The sequence below is a fragment of the Hemiscyllium ocellatum genome, chromosome 30, assembly GCF_020745735.1.
Source record: "Hemiscyllium ocellatum isolate sHemOce1 chromosome 30, sHemOce1.pat.X.cur, whole genome shotgun sequence".
Classification (NCBI taxonomy): Eukaryota; Metazoa; Chordata; class Chondrichthyes; order Orectolobiformes; family Hemiscylliidae; genus Hemiscyllium; species Hemiscyllium ocellatum.
The window spans coordinates 43705586-43724988 of NC_083430.1; the positions used below are offsets into that span (position 1 = coordinate 43705586).

At 40.1% G+C, this 19403-nt stretch overlaps 1 protein-coding gene across 1 annotated transcript in view; it reads right to left on the reverse strand.

Annotated features, from left to right (window-relative positions):
- Positions 1–1058: 1058 nt before the first annotated feature.
- zmpste24 (zinc metallopeptidase, STE24 homolog) overlaps positions 1059–19403 on the reverse strand; it is a 34440-nt gene continuing 16095 nt past the window's right edge. The window contains exons 5-10 of the mRNA XM_060847485.1: positions 16879–17031; positions 16371–16512; positions 11192–11385; positions 10214–10318; positions 8244–8387; positions 1059–4544 (exon numbers count right to left, since the gene is read on the reverse strand). Coding sequence (XP_060703468.1) covers positions 4320–4544; positions 8244–8387; positions 10214–10318; positions 11192–11385; positions 16371–16512; positions 16879–17031 — 963 coding nt within the window. The 3' untranslated portion in view covers positions 1059–4319. The remainder of the gene's footprint in view (positions 4545–8243; positions 8388–10213; positions 10319–11191; positions 11386–16370; positions 16513–16878; positions 17032–19403) is intronic.

The following is a 19403-nucleotide window of genomic DNA, read 5'->3' on the forward strand; positions in this document are numbered from 1 at the left end:
GATATGAGCCAAGGGCAGGACTGGACCAAACTGTGAATCCACCATCTTCATTTCTCTTACCAACACAGACCTATACAGTCAAGCCTCACACTTGAATAAAGGCTACTTTGTTAAGGTACTGGATTCATGAAACAATATCCTCAAAAATCAATGCATTCAAAATGGTGAGGGAGGAAAATTGAGAGTTTGGGAGGTTGGCTGGGTAGTCGGGTTGGGAGATGAATAGAAAATAATTTCTCCAAAGTCTTTTACCAACTTTTGACCTACAATTAAAAATAGACTACTAGAGAAGAAATGGGGGAAACACTTTGCGACCTCAGTTGATTTGATACAAAATGAATAAAGATGAAGTCCCAATAAAAGTACCATGGAGTGAAAGACCTTGGGTTTGCACAGAGAACTTCAAGCATCTTCTGAGTCCTCTCATTACTTAAGTCAGAATGCCGAGAGAAACTAATGAGTAAAGAGTGTAGGAGGAGAGAGACAGAGAGAGGATGAAAGAGGATGGGGGAGGTTCAGGACCCCAAGTGGGATTGTACATTGAGATTTTTGGGAATGTGAGCCGCAAGACCAGCAATAGCTACCATGTGGCTCTGCCTTAGATCCCCCCCCCCCCCAACCAAACTTTTCCTCGTCTCATAGATCCAGCCTCTCTGACACCCACCCTCCTGTGCCACAGTTGTCACAGAGGAGTTGCGATGATTCTCAAAATTAGGCCACAGTGAAAAACGTTTGGGAAACACGGCCTCAGCAGTTACACCATAACAAGTCACCTTTGTCTGTAGTCTAGGAAGACTAGAAGTGATTGGAAAGGGGATGTTTAAAAAGCAAAAGTCATGCAATACAACCATGCAAATATGAAAATTCTTGACTAAAAGCACTCCTTTTAAACCTGGCACCATAAAAATACAACTTGCTCATTCCCAATGGCAGTTTGACCCACAAACCTGGGGTCCAAATAAGACCAATCACCATGTTTCATAAGGAAAGTACTAAAGATATAAGTTAGTTGTGGGCATATTGTTTTTTTTAATACAACACCTGAGTCACAAAACGACTTTCACCTCTCAATTTGTCCATTTATTGTAAATCGACACCACAGTGGAACTGAATTTATCACAGTTTTTTAAAGATTGGTTTAACAATTCCAAAACATGCCAATTAAGTAATCATACTGACTTTGATCATAGTTTGGTTCAAGGAATCCGTGCTTACAGATATTGAATACTTTAAAGATAAAACAAAACAAGCAGGATTCCAATATTCACATTACCTTCGAAATGTGAACGACCTTACTGTTAGTGACTTGTGAAATCATTGACCAGTGAAATATTTTTTAATCCACTCCCCGATTTAAATAATACTTCCTGTCTTGTCTCATTGTCCATTTTTTAAAATTTAACTTATTTAAACGTTCCATTGCTTAATTTCAATTCAACTTTAATGCATCATTCGCAACATCTGTTTAATGTCAAAGCCACAAAAAAAGTTAAAAACTGAAAATAGTGTAAATGCACAGATCAGCACAGGAAACAGGAACTAATCTTTGGCAATGGAGCCCTTCATCAGAATGGTTTCAAGCAATTTTTTTAATTTCCATTTTGTATACACAGAGGACTAAATAAAAAGTATTAAGAATACTACACCGTTGATTGGTGTGCAAGATACAGATGTGCAGTAAGTCCTTTCTTTTCCACTGTCAAAGTAACATTATGACTTATTCACTGTGCAAAAATGACTTATCCCTGATAAGCTGTTCTGCATAGTTAACAAACCAATTTCAGGCTTTTGAACGGACTGACCACAAGCTAAGGGCTGAGCCCATGGTCATCTCAAAAAGCAATGGCAAACTTCATCTCCAAATTTCTCACATGAAACAAAATCTGCATTGCCCTCAGCTTCAAACATTTTGCAATGCAACCAAGTGATAATATTTGTAAACAACTTCTAGCTACCTCTACTGGTTCTATAGATAAAATATGTCAGACTGTGGGGTCCCGAGGTGTATATCAAACAAGGAATTTTTGACCAGCTGTTTTCCCTAGCATCACAGATCTCCAGTGGACCGTGGTAGAGGTTCCAGAATCCTGGGCTACTTGGTTGCCACTTGTTGATTGACCCACAAGGTTGGGACTGGAATGGGTTTGACAGTGACGCTCACTCCAACACATTGGAACACTCAGCTCATTAAAGTTCGCACATGAAAAACCAGGAACTTGGGCGAGGTAGTGGAGGGCTAGAATTACTGATGGAGAGCACCACTTGGAATGGAAGATCAATAGGGAGGAAAAGAAAAGCTCGTGAAACCCTGCAAGTTAGTTTTTCTTACTTCAGCTGATTTGGAAATTTAAACAGCAACAAATGGGAAGTCAATGAAACTTCTGGCATCCCAGTTCATGAAATAACTACGACAGTAAACTACAAAGGTCCACAATTCAGCAGGGACAACACAGGTGGTGCCAACTAACTGTGTGCAGAGTCACAATCAGTGAAATATGTATAAATCTCTTCCATCCCTCAAACTGTACACACCATGAACATTTATTTTATACTTGGAACTGGTAATTTAACAACTGAATACAATTAGCAGCACCCTCACTTGACCTCTTTTGTAGCATACATTAATGCAAACAAAATGGACCAAGATGCTCTGGGCAATACAGAAAGATAAAGGTAAGGTATCATACAAATTACTTCACAGGTACCAAATAAAAATGCATTATCACATGCCAGTTAAGGTACAGACTAGGATTATTTCAGTCAGTCAGAGTCAAGTTGCTTCATGTACAGTCACTTGCAAATGAAAGAAACAAAATATATACTTTAACCTTCACTGGTCAAAGCTCACTAGAATTCAAGTATTCCAAACATAATAAAATTAAACCTGACATAAAATGAGGGGTATCCACAACCCTGCTGAGAGAAACTAAATGCTAAAACTGGCACCATATTGAGCAAATTTTGCACCATGCACATTATCAAAACACAAGAATCACTTTTAATCATGATAGGAAAAGCTATTACAGTGCATATTTACTCATATCCTACATCTGTTGACATAGACATGAGCAATTTAAAGAAACCCTCTTCACTAGTAATGTTTATAGTGTGAAAACTGACAATTAAACGACTGAACAAATTTGAAACTACCATTTACCTCAATATGTTTTTACAATTTTAACTTATTTTCACAGTGACTGAATTTTCTCCCCAAACACTATTCCTCACCATTTCTTTTCTAAAAGCCTTGGCTCTTAGTGGGATAGAGTTCCATCAGTATCATCCAGTACTTTTCTAGTGTCTGTTGCTCATTATGTCGAGATAGCAAGTGTCAGTAGACTTGTTGACTGGGTTTCCAACATGCACACACAGACCATTTCAGTAAGGACGTGTCAAAGCATAATCCTTAATTTGACAGTTAAATACCAATTGTAGCACTACTAAGCCAATTCCTCATATGTATGGTTAAGGCTGTTCTACCAAATGAGCTATCACGGAGCCCTAGAATAGACAGGAAGCTCACCAAATAGCAACTGTGCACCCAACATGCCCCGCTCCCTCAAAAAGAAGCAGGGAAAAGGAGAAGATAAAACATTTTACTATCACCTCACCTTCATTTCAGAAGAGAGAGAGGAGAAAACTCATTTGGTGACCAGCCACGTTTACATTTATTCTTTTCCCAATCTCTTCCAACCCAGACCCTTATGGTCTCTCAAAAATTGTATCTCAAAACAGTATTCAAGTTCAATTCTAATCTATATCATTTAGAAAACTTGAGGCCATTAATAAAAAGGACTTTTTTTAAAAAAAAGTGATATAAATAGAGATGTTATCTCACAGTTTGCTGGTTTGGAAGGTAGCTAAAGCAAAAGCAAAATTTGCTACAGGATGCACCAAAATAAAGCTTTATAAATTTGCATTTTTACTTTGAATGTGACGTACATGAAGCAATTTCCAAGAGCACTTTGAACAACATCTCAGATATGATTCAACTTAGATTGAAAGATTTATAACCTTCAGTATCTGTGCTGGTGTGGCTTAAATAGATTCACTTGTACCACATTAAACTAGGCATGTGCTAAATTAAAAACTAATTCAAGTCTCAGTGTAGTTTTAACACAACTTAAAATATTATTTTGATCTGTACTGCTGGCAGTCAGTGCATAAGCTAAATGCGCTCAGATCCTAATCCAGTTCCCATATTACAAACATACAGTACAGATCTGCACTGTTCATGGAATGAAAACTTAAAAAAAAAAATTGAAACAAAAAATACTATCCAATTTCTTAAGGGTGAAAGTAAGTTCCTTTCCCTTCTCTCAGTCCTTCTTCTTGTCCTTTAAGGCACGGAGTCTCTCCAGAAGAGGTGGATGGGAATAATGCCACATGGAATACAGCCAGTCAGCAACTGGAAAACCTAAGTTATCCTTGTTCAGTTTTATCAGTGCAGAATACAGGTCTGTGGCTTTTCCTAGATCCTTTGCAAACGCGTCAGCCTGGAATTCAAATCTCCTACTCAGTACAGTCAGGCTAAAGGATAGCACCTATTAAAAACAAAAGTTCATCAAATATCAGATGCAAACTTAGGAACTTGGGACAAAAGTAGGCCATTCAACATCCTGACCCAACTTTACCATTCTAGATCAACTGCGGCAATGCCATTTTCCTGCACAATCCCCATATTCATTGATGTCATTATTCTCCAGTCATCTACAGATTCTGGTGTTGAACAGATTCAATGGTTGAGTGTCCACAGACCTCTGAGATGGGGAATTCCAAAAATTTACTTCTCCTTGGAGTGAAGAAATTTCCTTCTCATCTATACTCTAAATTGGTTTCACACGTCTCAGCCAAGAAAAACATCCTAAATATTTGAAGGGTGGAAGTTCATTCAGAAGCAGTTTCCAGTTTAAACAAAATAGTTGGTCATGGCTTGAAGATTGTAAGTAGTCTGCCCTGTCCCACCCGTGTTCACATATGGTAATGCATATGTAACCGATTGGCTCCTCCACACTGCTGCACCATTCAATCCCTGACCCAAAAGGACAAACCTGATTTTTAAACAGTGCCATCTAGTTCAGACTCACCTCCAAGAGCAAATATCCTTTCCAAGTCTGCCTTGTCAAGATTATTGACAAATAAACCTGTTGGATTATAATCTGGTATCGTGTGATTTTTTAAAAAACTTTGTCCACCCCAGTCCGACACCAGCATCTCCACACCAAGGTTGTTCAGGATCTCAAAGACATCCCACACTTTTAAACTCCAGTAGAAATAAGTCCAATCTGTGCAACCAACCATGCGCAATCCTGCTCATTCCAGTATCAACTTAGTGAATCTCCCCTAAACTCCCTCCAAGACTGTTACATACTTCCTTGCAGGAGAGCAGAACTGCAAACACAGCTCAAAATGTGATCTCAACAATACCCTATTTAAATGGAGTGTAATATTCCTATGCTTGTGTTCAATTTTCTTACAATAAATGGATTCCATTCAATGAGTCATCTTCATGACTTTCTTTACCTGTTTAATCTTTTTAAACCTATGTACTAGTTCACCTGGATCCCTTACAGCCATTTTCCATTTAGGCAATACTCTGCATTTTTATTTTCCCTGCCAAAGTCAGCAACTTCATCTTTTTGCCCACTCATTCAAACTATTTATGGCCATCTGAAATCTCATATCTACTTCACAACATACGTATATTTGTGTCATCTGCAAATTTACCTGCTGTGCTTTTACTCTCTCAGTGAAGTCAGCATAGAGTCATAGAGATGTACAGGACAGAAACAGGCCCTTCGGACCAACTCGTCCATGCCGACCAGATATCCCAACCCAATCTAGTCCCACCTGCCAACACCTGGCCCATATCCCTTCAAATCATTCCTATTCATATACCCATTCAGATGCCTTTTAAATGTTGCAATTGTACCAGCCTCCACCACTTCCTCCGGCAACTCATTCCATACACGTACCACCCTCTGCGTGAAAAAGTTGCTCCTTAGGTCTCATATCTTTCCCCTCTCACCCTAAACCTATGCCCCTCCAGTTCTGGACTCCCCAACCCCAGGGATAAATGTCTATTTACCCTATCCATACCCCTCATGATTTTATAAATCTATAAAGTCACCCTTCAACCTCCAACACTCCAGAGAAAACAGCCCCAGCCTGTTCAGCCTCTCCCTATAGCTCAAATCCTCCAATCCTGGCAACATCCTTGTAAATCTTTTCTGAACCATTTCAAGTTTCACAACATCCTTCCAATAAGAAAGAGACCAGAATTGAATGCAGTGTACAAAAAGTGGCCCAACCAATGTCCTGTACAGCCGCGACATGACCTCCCAACCCCTGTACTCAATAGTCTGACCAATAAAGGAAAGCATACCAAACACCTTCTTCACTAACCTATCTCCCTGCAACTCCACTTTCAAGGAGCTATGAACCTGCACTCCAAGGTCTCTTTGTTCACTAACACTCCCTAGGACCTTACCATTAGGTGCATAAGTCCTGCTAAGATTTGCTTTCCCAAAATGCAGCACCTCACATTTTTCGAAATTAAACTCCATCTGCCACTTCTCAGCCCATTGGCCCATCTGATCAAGATCCTGTTGTAAGCTGAGGGTACTCTTCTTCATTGTCCACTACGCCTCCAATTTTGATGTCATCTGCAAACTTACTAACTATATCTTTTATGCTCACATCCAAATCATATATAAATGATGAAAAGCAATGGATCCAGCACCGATCCTTGGGGCATTCCACTGGTCACAGGCCTCCAGGCTGAAAAACAACCCTCCACCATCACCCTCTGTTTTCTACTTTTGGGTCAGTTCCATATCGAAATGGTTAGTTCTCCCTGTATTCCGTGAGATCTAACTTTGCTAACCAGTCTCCCATGGGGAACTTTGTTGAACGCCTTACTGAAGTCCGTGTGGATCACATCTACCACTCTGCCCTCATCAATCCTCTTGGTTAATTCTTCAAAAAATTCAATCAAGTTCGTGAGACATGATTTCCCATGCACAAAGCCATGTTGACTATCCCTAATCAATCCTTGCCTTTCCAAATACATGTACATCCTGTCCTTCAGGATTCCCTCCAATAACTTCCCCACCACCGAGGTCAGGCTCACTGGTCTATAGTTCCCTGGCTTGATCTTACCCGCCCTTCTTAAACAGGGTGGCACCACATTAGCCAACATCCAGTCTTCAGGCACCTTACTTCCCTAGTTTCCCACAGAGTTCTAGGGAACACCTAATCAGGTCCTGGGGATTTATCCACTTTTATGCGTTTCAAGACATCCAACACTTCCTTCTCTGTAATCTGGACATTTTTCAAGATGTCACCATCTAATTCCCTACATTCTATATCATCCAAAATACTCGTTTAGTATATCCGCCATCTTCTGCAGCTCCACATAAAGGCTGCCTTGGTGATCTTTGAGGAGCAAAAGTGAGGAATGCAGATGCTGGAAATCAGAGTCTAGATTAGAGTGATCCTTGAAAAACACAGCAAATCAGACAGCATCCGAAGAGCAGAAAAATCAATGTTTCTGGCAAAAGCCCTGCCAATTAGAGACTCATTTATGCATAATGATTTCTGCTGACCAATCTTCTATTCATACTAACATATCACATCCTGCATTAGGAGTTCCCACTCTTCACAATAACCTTGTGTGCAGCACCTTGCAAATACCTTCTGTAATTCTAAATACCAACAATCTACAGGCTCACATTTGTCCTCAGCACATTTGTCTATCAAACAACCTCAATAAATTGGATAAATATGAGTTTGCTTTCAAAACTATGCTGACCTTTCCCAACTAACTTGAGATTGTCTTAATGTCTGATTTTAATCTATTTAATGATTGATTTTAACATATTTCCCATAAAGATAGCAAGTTAAATGGCCCATTTTTCCGTTTTCTGCCTCTCTCTCTTCATGAAGTGGGACTAGATTGGGTTGGGATATCTGGTCGGCATGGACGGGTTGGACCGATGGGTTTGTTTTCATGCTGTACATCTCTATGACTCAAAGTGTTTTATTTGTTACTTCCAAGTCTGATGGAACCTTTCCAGAATCTACTGAATTTTGATGAACTCAGAATATCACACATGAAACCAACTTAGCTTAAGTGTAATGTAATCCCTCAGTTTCCTGCTGAAAATGAGAAGCCCCAGTGGTAGCAACTAAAATGAATCAAAACAGTAAAGATACAAGCATTCATCATAGCTTCAGCTTACCTCATTGTAGGGAGAGAAAATGAACTGGAAGATGATCATCAATCCAATAAGAGTAGGCTGGGTGTCATAGAAACCAAAGGCAGAAAAAAGCTCCTTTCTGTCCATGAGAACAGCAAACAGGAAAAAGCAGAAGAAAGAGTTCACCTGAAATACAAGCATAGGTAAGCTAGACCAATAAAGGCTACAACATGCTAATACAGCAATACCTACCATTGCAGATCATAAAAGAGCAAACATCTACATATTAGTCTACTCCAGACAGTTAACTTGACGCCCATGATTCCTACGATTGCATTTGCACACAAACAGTTACAAGCCCTCATTCAATTAAAGCACTAGAGTAAAAGTCAGAGATAATCAGATACAACAGGGTTAGGGTTGGTATGTATACAAATATAAACCAATGGATTGGATTAAAAATACTGGAAATTTGGAATGTAGTATTTTAAAAGCAAGAACATTTTTATTTGCATCAAACTGATTTCAGAAATGTTATCATTTCAACAGTCCAGAAGCACTTCACCTCCCTTCAAGACATCTGATCTAAACCACATTAGCACAGTGAGGAAGTACAAGGCATGCACTGACATTGGCGAGTCCCAGATTTGATCAATGCAGGCAAAATCTAAAGCAACAGAAAATCCTAGAAAGATTCAGCAAATTAAGCAATGACAAAAGGTCAGTGAGAGCCCGAGCTTTCTCTTTCCACAGGTGCTGCCTAATCTGCTGAGTGTTTTGAACCCAGAGGTTTTTCACTTGCAATGAATTTGTGAATAGAAGCCATTAAAACTAATCAAGCACAGTTGGGAGCAGAAAGGGATTAAGGCAGATGGTGTAATGAGTAAATAAATGTCTTCCAGGAGAGAATTATATTTATTTTTCCCTTCAATATGCTGATATCTCTTCCACATTCACTTACAGCCAGTATAAATCAAGTGATTCTGTGCAATTTTGAATTCTTCCAAGTGGATATACCCCATAAACACCATAGGTAGCACCAATTTTATGAAAAATTACTTTGGTTTTCCCTCCACCTCAACAGATCTGACAATTTAATAATGGATAATGGATCGAATAATGAAAACAAATTTGCCCCACACATGTAATCAGAGTAAAAGAACTGCAGATAAAAACAAGGAGAGACTCAACAGGTCACTCATGAACCTCTGTAGTCAAAAGTCTCAATCAGATCAGCATCTTCGTAATGTTCGCAACATGAACTGTAATACTCATGCCAAAGATAATGAAGTTAATTGTGTGTCTTGGGTCAAACTGGGAACTCTTTAAAATAAATATCTCTGTGGAGAGAGAAAAGGGTAACATTTTCAGCCCAATGTGGCTCTTCTTTGGATCATTGAACTGAGTTTAGATTAGATTAGACTAGACTCCCTACAGTAGGGAAAAAAGCCCTTCGGCCCAACAAGTCCACATCAATCCTCTGAAGAGTAACCCATCCAGACCTTTTCCCTACCCTATATTTACTGCTGACTAATGCACCTACACTATGGGCAATTTAGCATGGCCAATTCACCTAACCTGCGCATCTTTGGATTGTGGGAGGAAACCGGAGCACCCGGAGGAAAGCTACGCAGACACGGGGAGAATGTGCAAACTCTACATAGTCGCCTGAGGCAGGAATCGAACCCAGGTCCCTGGCACTGGGAGGCAGCAGTGCTATAACCACTTCAGCCGGCAAAGTTGAACAACCCAGTACGGCTCGCAGTTAGATGGAAACCCAGATACTGAGAAGTGGACTGGCTTGAAAAGCTCCCAACGATGAAATACCCATTCTACCAAGACTCCCATCTTAAGAATGCCTACATGGGAGACAACAATAAAACATTTTTATTGCAGCAAATCACTGTCTCCAGAAAGGGGAGACAATATCTCTTCACAGATAACAACGAATTGTAATCTGTGTTTCAGACAAACTGACAGACACAGAAATATAAAAATGAACCACACATTACCTGACTAATAATGATGTTTTTCACAGTATGGCCCAATTTCCAATGCCCAAGCTCATGACCAAGTACTGCGAGAACCTCTTGGTTACTGCAGCCCTGCTTCTTATTCTGGAAAGAAAGCATACCTTACATGAAACTTAATTATTTTAAAAGTAATGTCCCAGTCTACTGTGGCGAGAAGTTCACAGATCAGTCATGTGTTTGAGCCAACATCTCAGACATCATGGCCTGTTTTGATAGTGACCTACAGTTGGGTATGGCCATTTGGATACAGAATAGGCTCGAAGGTAGAAGACAGCGGGCGATGGTGGAGGGTTGTTTTTCAGATTGGAGGACCGTGACCAGTGGAGTACCACAAGGATCAGTGCTGGGCCTACTGTCCTTCATCATTTATATAAATGATTTGGATATGAACATAAGAGGTATAATTAGTAAGTTGGCAGATGACACCAAACTTGGAGGTGGAGTGGACAGCGAAGAACATTACCTCAGATTACAACAGGATCTTGATCAGGTGGGCCAATGGGATCTAAGGGGCAATGTTTTCAAGCTGAGGGTGGTGTGTGCATGGAACGAGCTGCCAGAGGAAGTGGTGGAGGATGGTATTAATTGCATAATTTAAAAGGTCTCTGGATGGATATATGAATAGGAAGGGTTTAGAGGGATATGGGCCAAGTGCTGGCAAATGGGACGAGATTAGGTTGGGATATCTGATTGGCGTGGACAAGTTGGACCAAAGGGTCTGTTTCCGTGCTGTACACCTCTGATTCTATGACTCGATTTGCTCCAGTGCCCTGCCAACAGTTTCAGCCTAGGTTTCTGATTACTTATGACTACCTTGAGATGGCGCTTTCACTCTTCTCTCCACTACCTGATCCCCCACATGCCAGGCATCAATATCAAATTAAACTAAAGCAAATCATCGCCCATTGTCTCGAGAATAACCAATAGAAGAAAGTTGAATAGAAGTTGCTGGCTTACCTTAGGTCTTACTTTGGTTTCAATGCTCTCAGTTTCACTCCCATCTCCAGCAGCTGTCTGTATTTCAACGTTCTCATCAGCTGTCCCTTTATTTAATGGGGAATGATCTTCAAGAAGTGTATCGAACAGAACAATACGCTTGTTCTTAAAAAACCCATAAAAATACGCATTGCTGTGTGATGACCTCTTTGATCCTATTTAAAACATTAAATATTTAGATTTTATTACAAAGTATTGCAACATATGTTTTATCCACCTCATTTTTCTACAAAACTTTGGAAAGGCTCTGTAGTCAAAATCACCTAAACTTCCAATCAGATCAGCATCCTTGGAATGTTCACAACATGCACATAGAACAATACACTGCAGAACTGGCCCTTTGGCCCTCGACGTTGCGCTGATCTGTGAACTAATCTAAGCCCATCCCCCTACCTTATCCAGTCATCATCCAACGGTTGTTTAAATCTCCCTAATGTGGCTGAGTTAATTACATTGGCAGGCAGGACATTCAATACCCTTACCACTCTGAGTAAAGAATCTGCCTATCACCCCTCAATTTGCAGTTATGCCCCATCATACAAGCACTTTGTGAAATAACTGAATTCAGTTCCTCTTCACCTGTGTTTTTGCTTGTTACATTGTTTTTAATTTTAAAGAGCTCCCAGTTTGACCTAAAACCTTCAATTAACTTTGATTACCTTTGGCACGAGCAATATAGTGAATGTACCGTATATACTCAAGTAATAGTTGATCTTGTGTAAAATGTCATCATCCTAGGAAAAAGACTCTCACTGTCAACCCTATCTAATCCTCTGATCATCTTATTCATCTCTATTAAATCCCCGCTTAGTGTTCTTCTCTCCAATGAGAACAGACCCAAGTCCCTCAACCTTTCCTCATTAGACCTTCCCTCCAGACCAGGCAACATCCTGGTAAATCTCCTCCACACCTTTTCCAATGTTTCCACATCCTTCCTGTAATAGGGGCAACCAGAACTGTATACAATATTCCAAGTGAGGCCACACTAGTGTTTGGTACAATTGCAGCATGACATCACACCTCCGGAACTCAATCCCTCTTCCAATAAAACCTAATAAACCGTTTGACTTCTTAACAGCACTGGGAGATAGTGAGGTCTACAGATGAGTTGTGTGTGTGTTGCTGGAAAAGCACAGCAGGTCAGGCAGCATCCGAGGAGCAGGAAAATTGACGTTTCAGGCTGCAGCCTTTTATCAGGAACCGAATTTTTCTAGCAACACACACTCACTTCTTAACAGCACGATCCACCCTGGGTGGCAACTTTCAGGGAGCTATGTACACTGACACCAAGATCACTCTGCACATCCACACTACCAAGAATCTTTCCATTGACCCAGTATTCTGCCTTCCTGTTATTCTTCCCCTCACGCTTAGCTGCATTGAAGTCCATTTGTCACCTCTCAGTCCAATTCTGCAGTTTGTCCAAGTCCCCCTGCAACCTTCTTCCACATTGTCCACCACTCCACCTACTTTAGTGTCATGAAGTACAATGTACTGTATATTCTCGAGTAATAGTCAAATTTTTTTTTGACAATTTAAGGTTAAATTTATGGTGTCGACTAATACACGGATACTATTTTAGAGGGGCTGAAATTCGTCCCTGTCAAAATTCATACCACATCATTAGCAGAAACCCAATTGATCTCTAAACAAATAAAGGGAAAAAAATTAATTATGGTAATTCTGAAAACCCAGAGTGGAACAAAACAGCCAGCAGACTGGGAGTGGATCAGAATAACCGGCCGACTGGAACACTGGAGTGGGATGTGACAGCCAGCACACTGACTCAAACATTGATCTGTTATCTGTGAAGAACTAGGGTTGGCTCTTACACAAAATATATAGAAAATTCCAGATTATTTGGACAAAAATAGGGGGTCGACTTTTACACGAGATCAACTATTACTTGAGTATATATGGGGGTACAATCACTATATTGCTCATGCCAAAGTTAATTGAAGGTTTAGGTCACACTGGGAACTCTTTAAAATTAAAAACAATGTAACAAGCAAAAACACAAGTGAAGAGGAGCTGATTTCAGTTATTTCCCAAAGTGCTTGCGCACGTAGCCCAGAAAGGACAATTACAGGATAAGGCAGTAATGCAGCAATGAGGGCATCCAAGGAAAAGTTAGTGCAAGTATATACAAAACATATTCTTTTCAGTACAGAGTATCGCTAACATTAATGTACCGAGGTTGACAAAGATGAAATAAAACAGAAAAAGAATGTTTATGACAACTGACAGAACCCAGATTCAGTCAATAACCTGGAAGGTTATGGCAGCTACAAGAGGGAAATGCACAAGTTCGTAGAAAAACCAGAGAGAGATCGTGAGAAAATATTGGCAGACAATATTCGATTCAACTCTGTATCATTTAATAAACATGTAAAGTGTAAGCTGTTAGCTAGGGAGAAACATGGACCTTTTAAAAAGCAAAGGACAGACTTTAATTGAGGGAGAGGACACGAAAAACATACAAAATATTGCCTCTGCTTTCATAGAGCAAGTGGATAATGTGAAGTTCGTACTAAGGACAGAAGAATGCTCTTGTACACGATAATCGACAGAGGAATCCTACTAAAAAATAATAACAATACTGAAAGTTGGTAAGTGAGCTGGTTCAAATGAAGTGAACTCCAAGTTGCTGAAAGAAACAAACGTAGAAATAGCAGATGCATTGGATCATTATTTCTTCATCGTCAATGATTACAAGTGTAAGGAGGACTGGAAGGTTGCTGATGTTCTGCTGATGTTCAAGAATGAGAATAAATCAGGAAACTACAGGTCAATCAACCGGTGATTGGTGATGGGGAAGTTATTGGAAAGCATTAGGAGGAAACAAACAAACTCTCATTTGGAAAGGTATGAGCTATACAAAGGGAGCCAGCATGGATTGATATGAAAGCAGGCTGTATCTGTCTAACTTGATCAAATTTGTTGAGAAAGTAAAAGGAGATCGATGAAAGCAGGATAATGTGAATAATTATGGTTTCAAGACAGAATTTAATGTACTTGTATATCATTCGCTGTTCAACACAGTAATGAGTTATCAGTACTGCTTACAGACCAGAATTTTCACTGTTTCATGATATACAAACTGAAATTCGGCACTCTGTAGGCCACAGGTGCAGAAATGTGAGCCAGTCCTTTACATAGGATCGGGTAAATTTAGGATCAGTTGGTAAAATGAGAATACCAAAAGGCCTCCTAAACTGATACCATGAGAGATCAAATAAACTGACCCATACTCCATACCATTAACATACAAATTGAGCTATCATGTCTTTTTGGTCAATTTCAGACTGGGCTACTGGTAAAGTATGGCTACCTGGGGATAATATCAGAGTGATGGCAAGATGAAGGATCGAGGAGAGGAAAATAATTATATGTATTACAATTTTTGGGAAAGAACACTACACATTGGGTTTCCAAGTCTTACAGGAACAGCAGCTCCATTTTGAGCCATTGTAAACACCTCCTACCACACTGCAGGGCTAGCTTCAACAAACAGAGGCCTACACAAACCATGGCCAGAGAATTCAACGGATATGAAATCAAAGAAATGTAGGAAATGGCCAGTGTATAATCCTACTATATGGATTATAAAGAACTAGAAAATACACATTTGGATTGGGTTGCAAAGGATAAATCAAGTGATTGCTTAGAATTGCAAAATCAAAAAATCAAAGGAGAATATGGTTTATCTGCTATTTAGAAAAAAAAAGTGACTTTGGAGACGGATTTCAAAACTTTTAAGACAGACAAGGGTGAAGTTTTAGCTGCTGAACAAACAAACAAACAAACAAACATGGAAAATCCTGATGGATCTGTGCTGCCAACATCAACTAACATTGAGGTAAAGATTTTTTTCCAGTATACACCTAGAAGCTATGGGCAGCTCCTAGAGAAGTTTGCAAGAATGCCATACCATCTCTCTCAGTTAGCAAGTCTGGAATGTAGTATACTCTATATTTCTTTTAGCAAAACAGTTTGAAGAAACCTGATAAGGTTTCAAATAGTGACTCCTAATTGCTTCTCAACTGAATCTGAACCCTAGTCTGAAGATTTTGCATTATGAGGGGTTTAAAGGGATGTGGGCCAAGTGCTGGCAAATGGGACTAGATTAAGTTGGGATATCTGGACGGCATGGCTCGGTTGGACCAAAGGGTCTATTTCCGTGCTGTACATCTCTATGACTACGCCAGAGCGGATGCGGTATAATTAAAGGAATTTCGAGGTTGTAGTGCCACAGGAGCAGGACACTTCAAAAAGCCTTTAGCTAGTTTTTTTTCATTTGAGATAAAAATGAACACTCAGCAGATTAAGCAAAATAAAGAAGGTAGTAAAAGTTGTATTTATACAGTACTATACACAATCACGAAAATTCTCAAAGTGCTTTACAAACAATGAAGTTGTGATTGTAAGACAGGAAATGTTGCAGCCAAGTTCAGAGCAAACCTCCACAAACAGGGATGTGATAAAGACCAAATAATCAGTTTTGTTTCTCTGTTGCATGTAGGATAAATTTCGGACTTTTATAGCCACCTGACCAGACAGCTGATCCCTTGGTTGAATGTGTCACCCAAAAAGACCTCTGCAATAATGCAGCACTCCCTCAGCATTATAACCAGACTGTCAGCTTCTCATTATGTGCTCAAGTCCTGGAATGAAAGTTAAAACCTGCTACCTTGTGCTTTGGAAGTGAGAATGCTCCCAATGGAGCCATAACCAATGGAGAAAGAAACAGGTTTAACATTTCAGGTTGCTGATGACAACTTTCTAAATGGCCTGATGAAAAGTCAACCACCTGAAGAAATCTGATTTTTCATCTCTCCATAAGTGTTGCCCGACTTTCACAGCACTGTCAGCATTTTACAGTTTCATTTTATGCCTTCAGTATTTTGCTTTTGAACAGGTTCACCAGGATATAACTGCGCTTTCAGGTTTATCTATTTGCAGACAGTAGAAAAGAGCCAAGTACTCCACTTCAGTTAACAAGAAGGATTTCATTAAGCAGCATAGTATTTTCTTTAAACAGACTGCTTTCAGTGAAAACGTGAAACAATTGCATCTTCAAGTTTCATTGATTAAAATGCTACAGAAAAGATGTATTGTCTCATTAAGCAAAGTGCCTTACCCTCTACTACATAAACCTTGGTTAAAGGAAAGCTGATACTCTTGGCCATTTCCTCAATACTCTCTCTCAACTCTCCGTCAGGAAGCGGAGTGAATTTGTCAAACAGTGGTGCGATATAATCAGCATAGATAGTCACCAACACCTAAAGACAAAATGGATAGGGAAGAAATGTCAGAAGCACATTAACATTGCACAACCTTGTCATCAACCCATCAGCTGCTCCCACCACTCATTAACACCATGCTGATCTGTTAGTTTCAGATCCCACATTCCTATCTGATCCCAATAAGTTCTAATTCCTTTCTGGACACTAATGTTCTGTCTGGACCACTGATATTGAACACATCTATCAAATATCCTCTCAACTCTCTTCTCTATGGAGAGCTCCTGACTCTCTCAAATCCTAAAATTACCACCTTCAGCAAAGGAAAGAATAGGGAATGGGAAGTCAAATTGGAAATCGAAGCAAAATCAGAATTAAAAATAAAGAGGGTTGCTGTGTACTCACCAGAGAAACAATCAATGTGAAAAGCCAAGCGTAAATGAAGAAATAATCCCCACCAATTTTAATAATGTACAAAAGCAGAGAGGTCACAGGAAGCAAAATACACTGAGTCACTGCGAATTTCTTCAAGGCATCCTTAAAAAAGAATCCCAAAGTCTGCAGAAAAGAAAGACACTGCATTTGTTACAAACTGGCAATATCACACTGAGCACCGGTTGCCTATTAAAACATGCATTTCACCGTCACAACTGGGCAACACAACTGTTTTCCCATTTATTATTTATCAATGTATTAAGTATACTAAGGTTTAAAGGAGAAACTAACCAGCTGCAACAACGTGTTCACTCAGTCCTCAAAAGAACAAATTATGAGTGTCCCGGACAAAGTCAATCAGGGCAACTTAACAGAGCGGTCAAAAATCAGTGGGCACAGATTGGAGGCAATTGTTAGAAAACTTAAGAGGAGGGATGAGGAAACAATTCCTCTCAGAAAGAGTGGTAGGGGACATGGAACTCACAGCCTGAAAGGGTGATACAGGCAGGAACTGCCACCCCATTTAAAACGTTCTTAGATAAAATGTACTTCTACTTGATATACCATGACCTGCAAGATTATAGATCTGGTGCAGAAGTGGTTTTAGGCTGGCCCATTCTTTAACAAGAAGTGTGGACACGGTGGGCTGAATTGCCTCCTTTTGCGCCACAATTATTTTCATAACTTCTGGAAAGGTAATCTGGCCAAGTATTACAAATAATTACCCTCAAAAATCCAGTTTAAAAGAAAAATGGGAGAGAATGAGATTCATGCAAATCATGAAGGGGAGTCACCGATCTACAACAAGCATGTAAAAAAGACAGGTTTCAGACCCCACATGAGAGTGTTGCATTTGAGAACATAGTATGTATTGCTGTAAATAAAGGAGTGTTACAGAACACAACGAGATGATATAAGGAGCAATTAGCTTCAGGGACGGTATGTGCCAATGCCCACAGCCGAAGATTCTCCATGATGTGGAGGAGCCAGTGTTGGACTGGGGTGTACAAAGTTAAAAATCACACAACACCAGGTTATGTTCCAACAGGTTTATTTGGAAGTATTAGCTTTTGGGGTCCCGCTCCTTCTTCAGGTGGTTGTCTAGGTGTAGGTAACGCAATTGGCTTAAAGCAGGAGATAAAGCAATTGTCTTAACTGAAATTAAGTTAATTTATAACTTAAGTGAAAATGATAGCAACTGAACTTAAATCTGCTTTTTGTGATTTCTGTAGAGCCAACAGAAGCCAAACGCTGATGGTGCTTTTTACATTTTAAAAAGATCAAGCAAATTTTGTTTCAGACTGTCATCAGTCTTCCTAGATGCCACTCCAGCATATTTACATTACGGTACTTAGCACATACAGGTTAGCCAAAGAGTCAGAATCAATCTGTGATTTTTAGACAGCGAGACTGTAAAGTTTACAAAGCAAGTGTCTGAGTTATCTAGACCAATCTCGAGAACCAGCATGAGACAGAATCAGATTTCCATACACAACAGCAATTTCCATTTTACTCTCTATTTGGCAGGTTTGCTCATAATTCATCCTGGTCAGATGTTTTCTCACAGAAGGGACTGTGGGGCCAGGAAGATAACTGAATGAGGTACGATAGGCTAGTTTTATGCAACCTCTTAGTCCTGGACACATAGGAAGAAAGAGATATTTTATAGAATCTTTATAGTGTGTAAGCAGGCGATTTAGTCTATCAAGTCCACACTGACCCTCCAAAGAGCAGCCCCCGCCACTGCCCAACATCCCTGTACCTCTGCATTCCCCATGGCTAATAGAGTCATAGAGACGTAGAACTTGGAAACAGACCCTTTGGTCCAACTTATCCATGCCGACCAGATATCCCAAACCAGTCTCATCCCACCTGCCAGCCTCTGGTCCATATCCCTCCAAACCCTTCCTATTCATGTACACATCCAGATGTCTTTTAAATGTTGCAATTGTTCCAGCCTCCTCCACTTCCTCTGGCAGCTCATTCCATACATGCATCACCCTCTGTATGAAAAAGTTGCCCCTTAGGTCTCTTTTATATCTTTCCCCTCTCACCATAAACCTATGCCCTCTAGTTCTGGACTCCCCAACCCCAGGGAAAAGACTTTGTCTATTTATCCTATCCATGCCCCTCATGATTTTGTAAACCTCTATAAGATCACCCCTCAGCCACTGACACTCCAGGGAAAACAGTCCCAGCCTGTTCAATCTCTCCCTGTCGCTCAAATCCTCCAACCCTGGCAACATCCTTGTAAATCCTTTTTGCACCCTTTCAAGTCCTACACACTCCTAGCAACTATGGACAATCTAGCATGGCCAATCCACCTAACCTGCACCTCTTTGGACTGAGGGAGGAAACCGGAGCACCTGGAGGAAACAGCTGCAGACATAGGGGAGAACGTGCAAACTTCACACAAACATTATGTGGAGCTGCTGGTATTGGACTGGTGGGGGGACAAAGTTAAAAATCAAACAACACCAGGTTATAGTCCAACA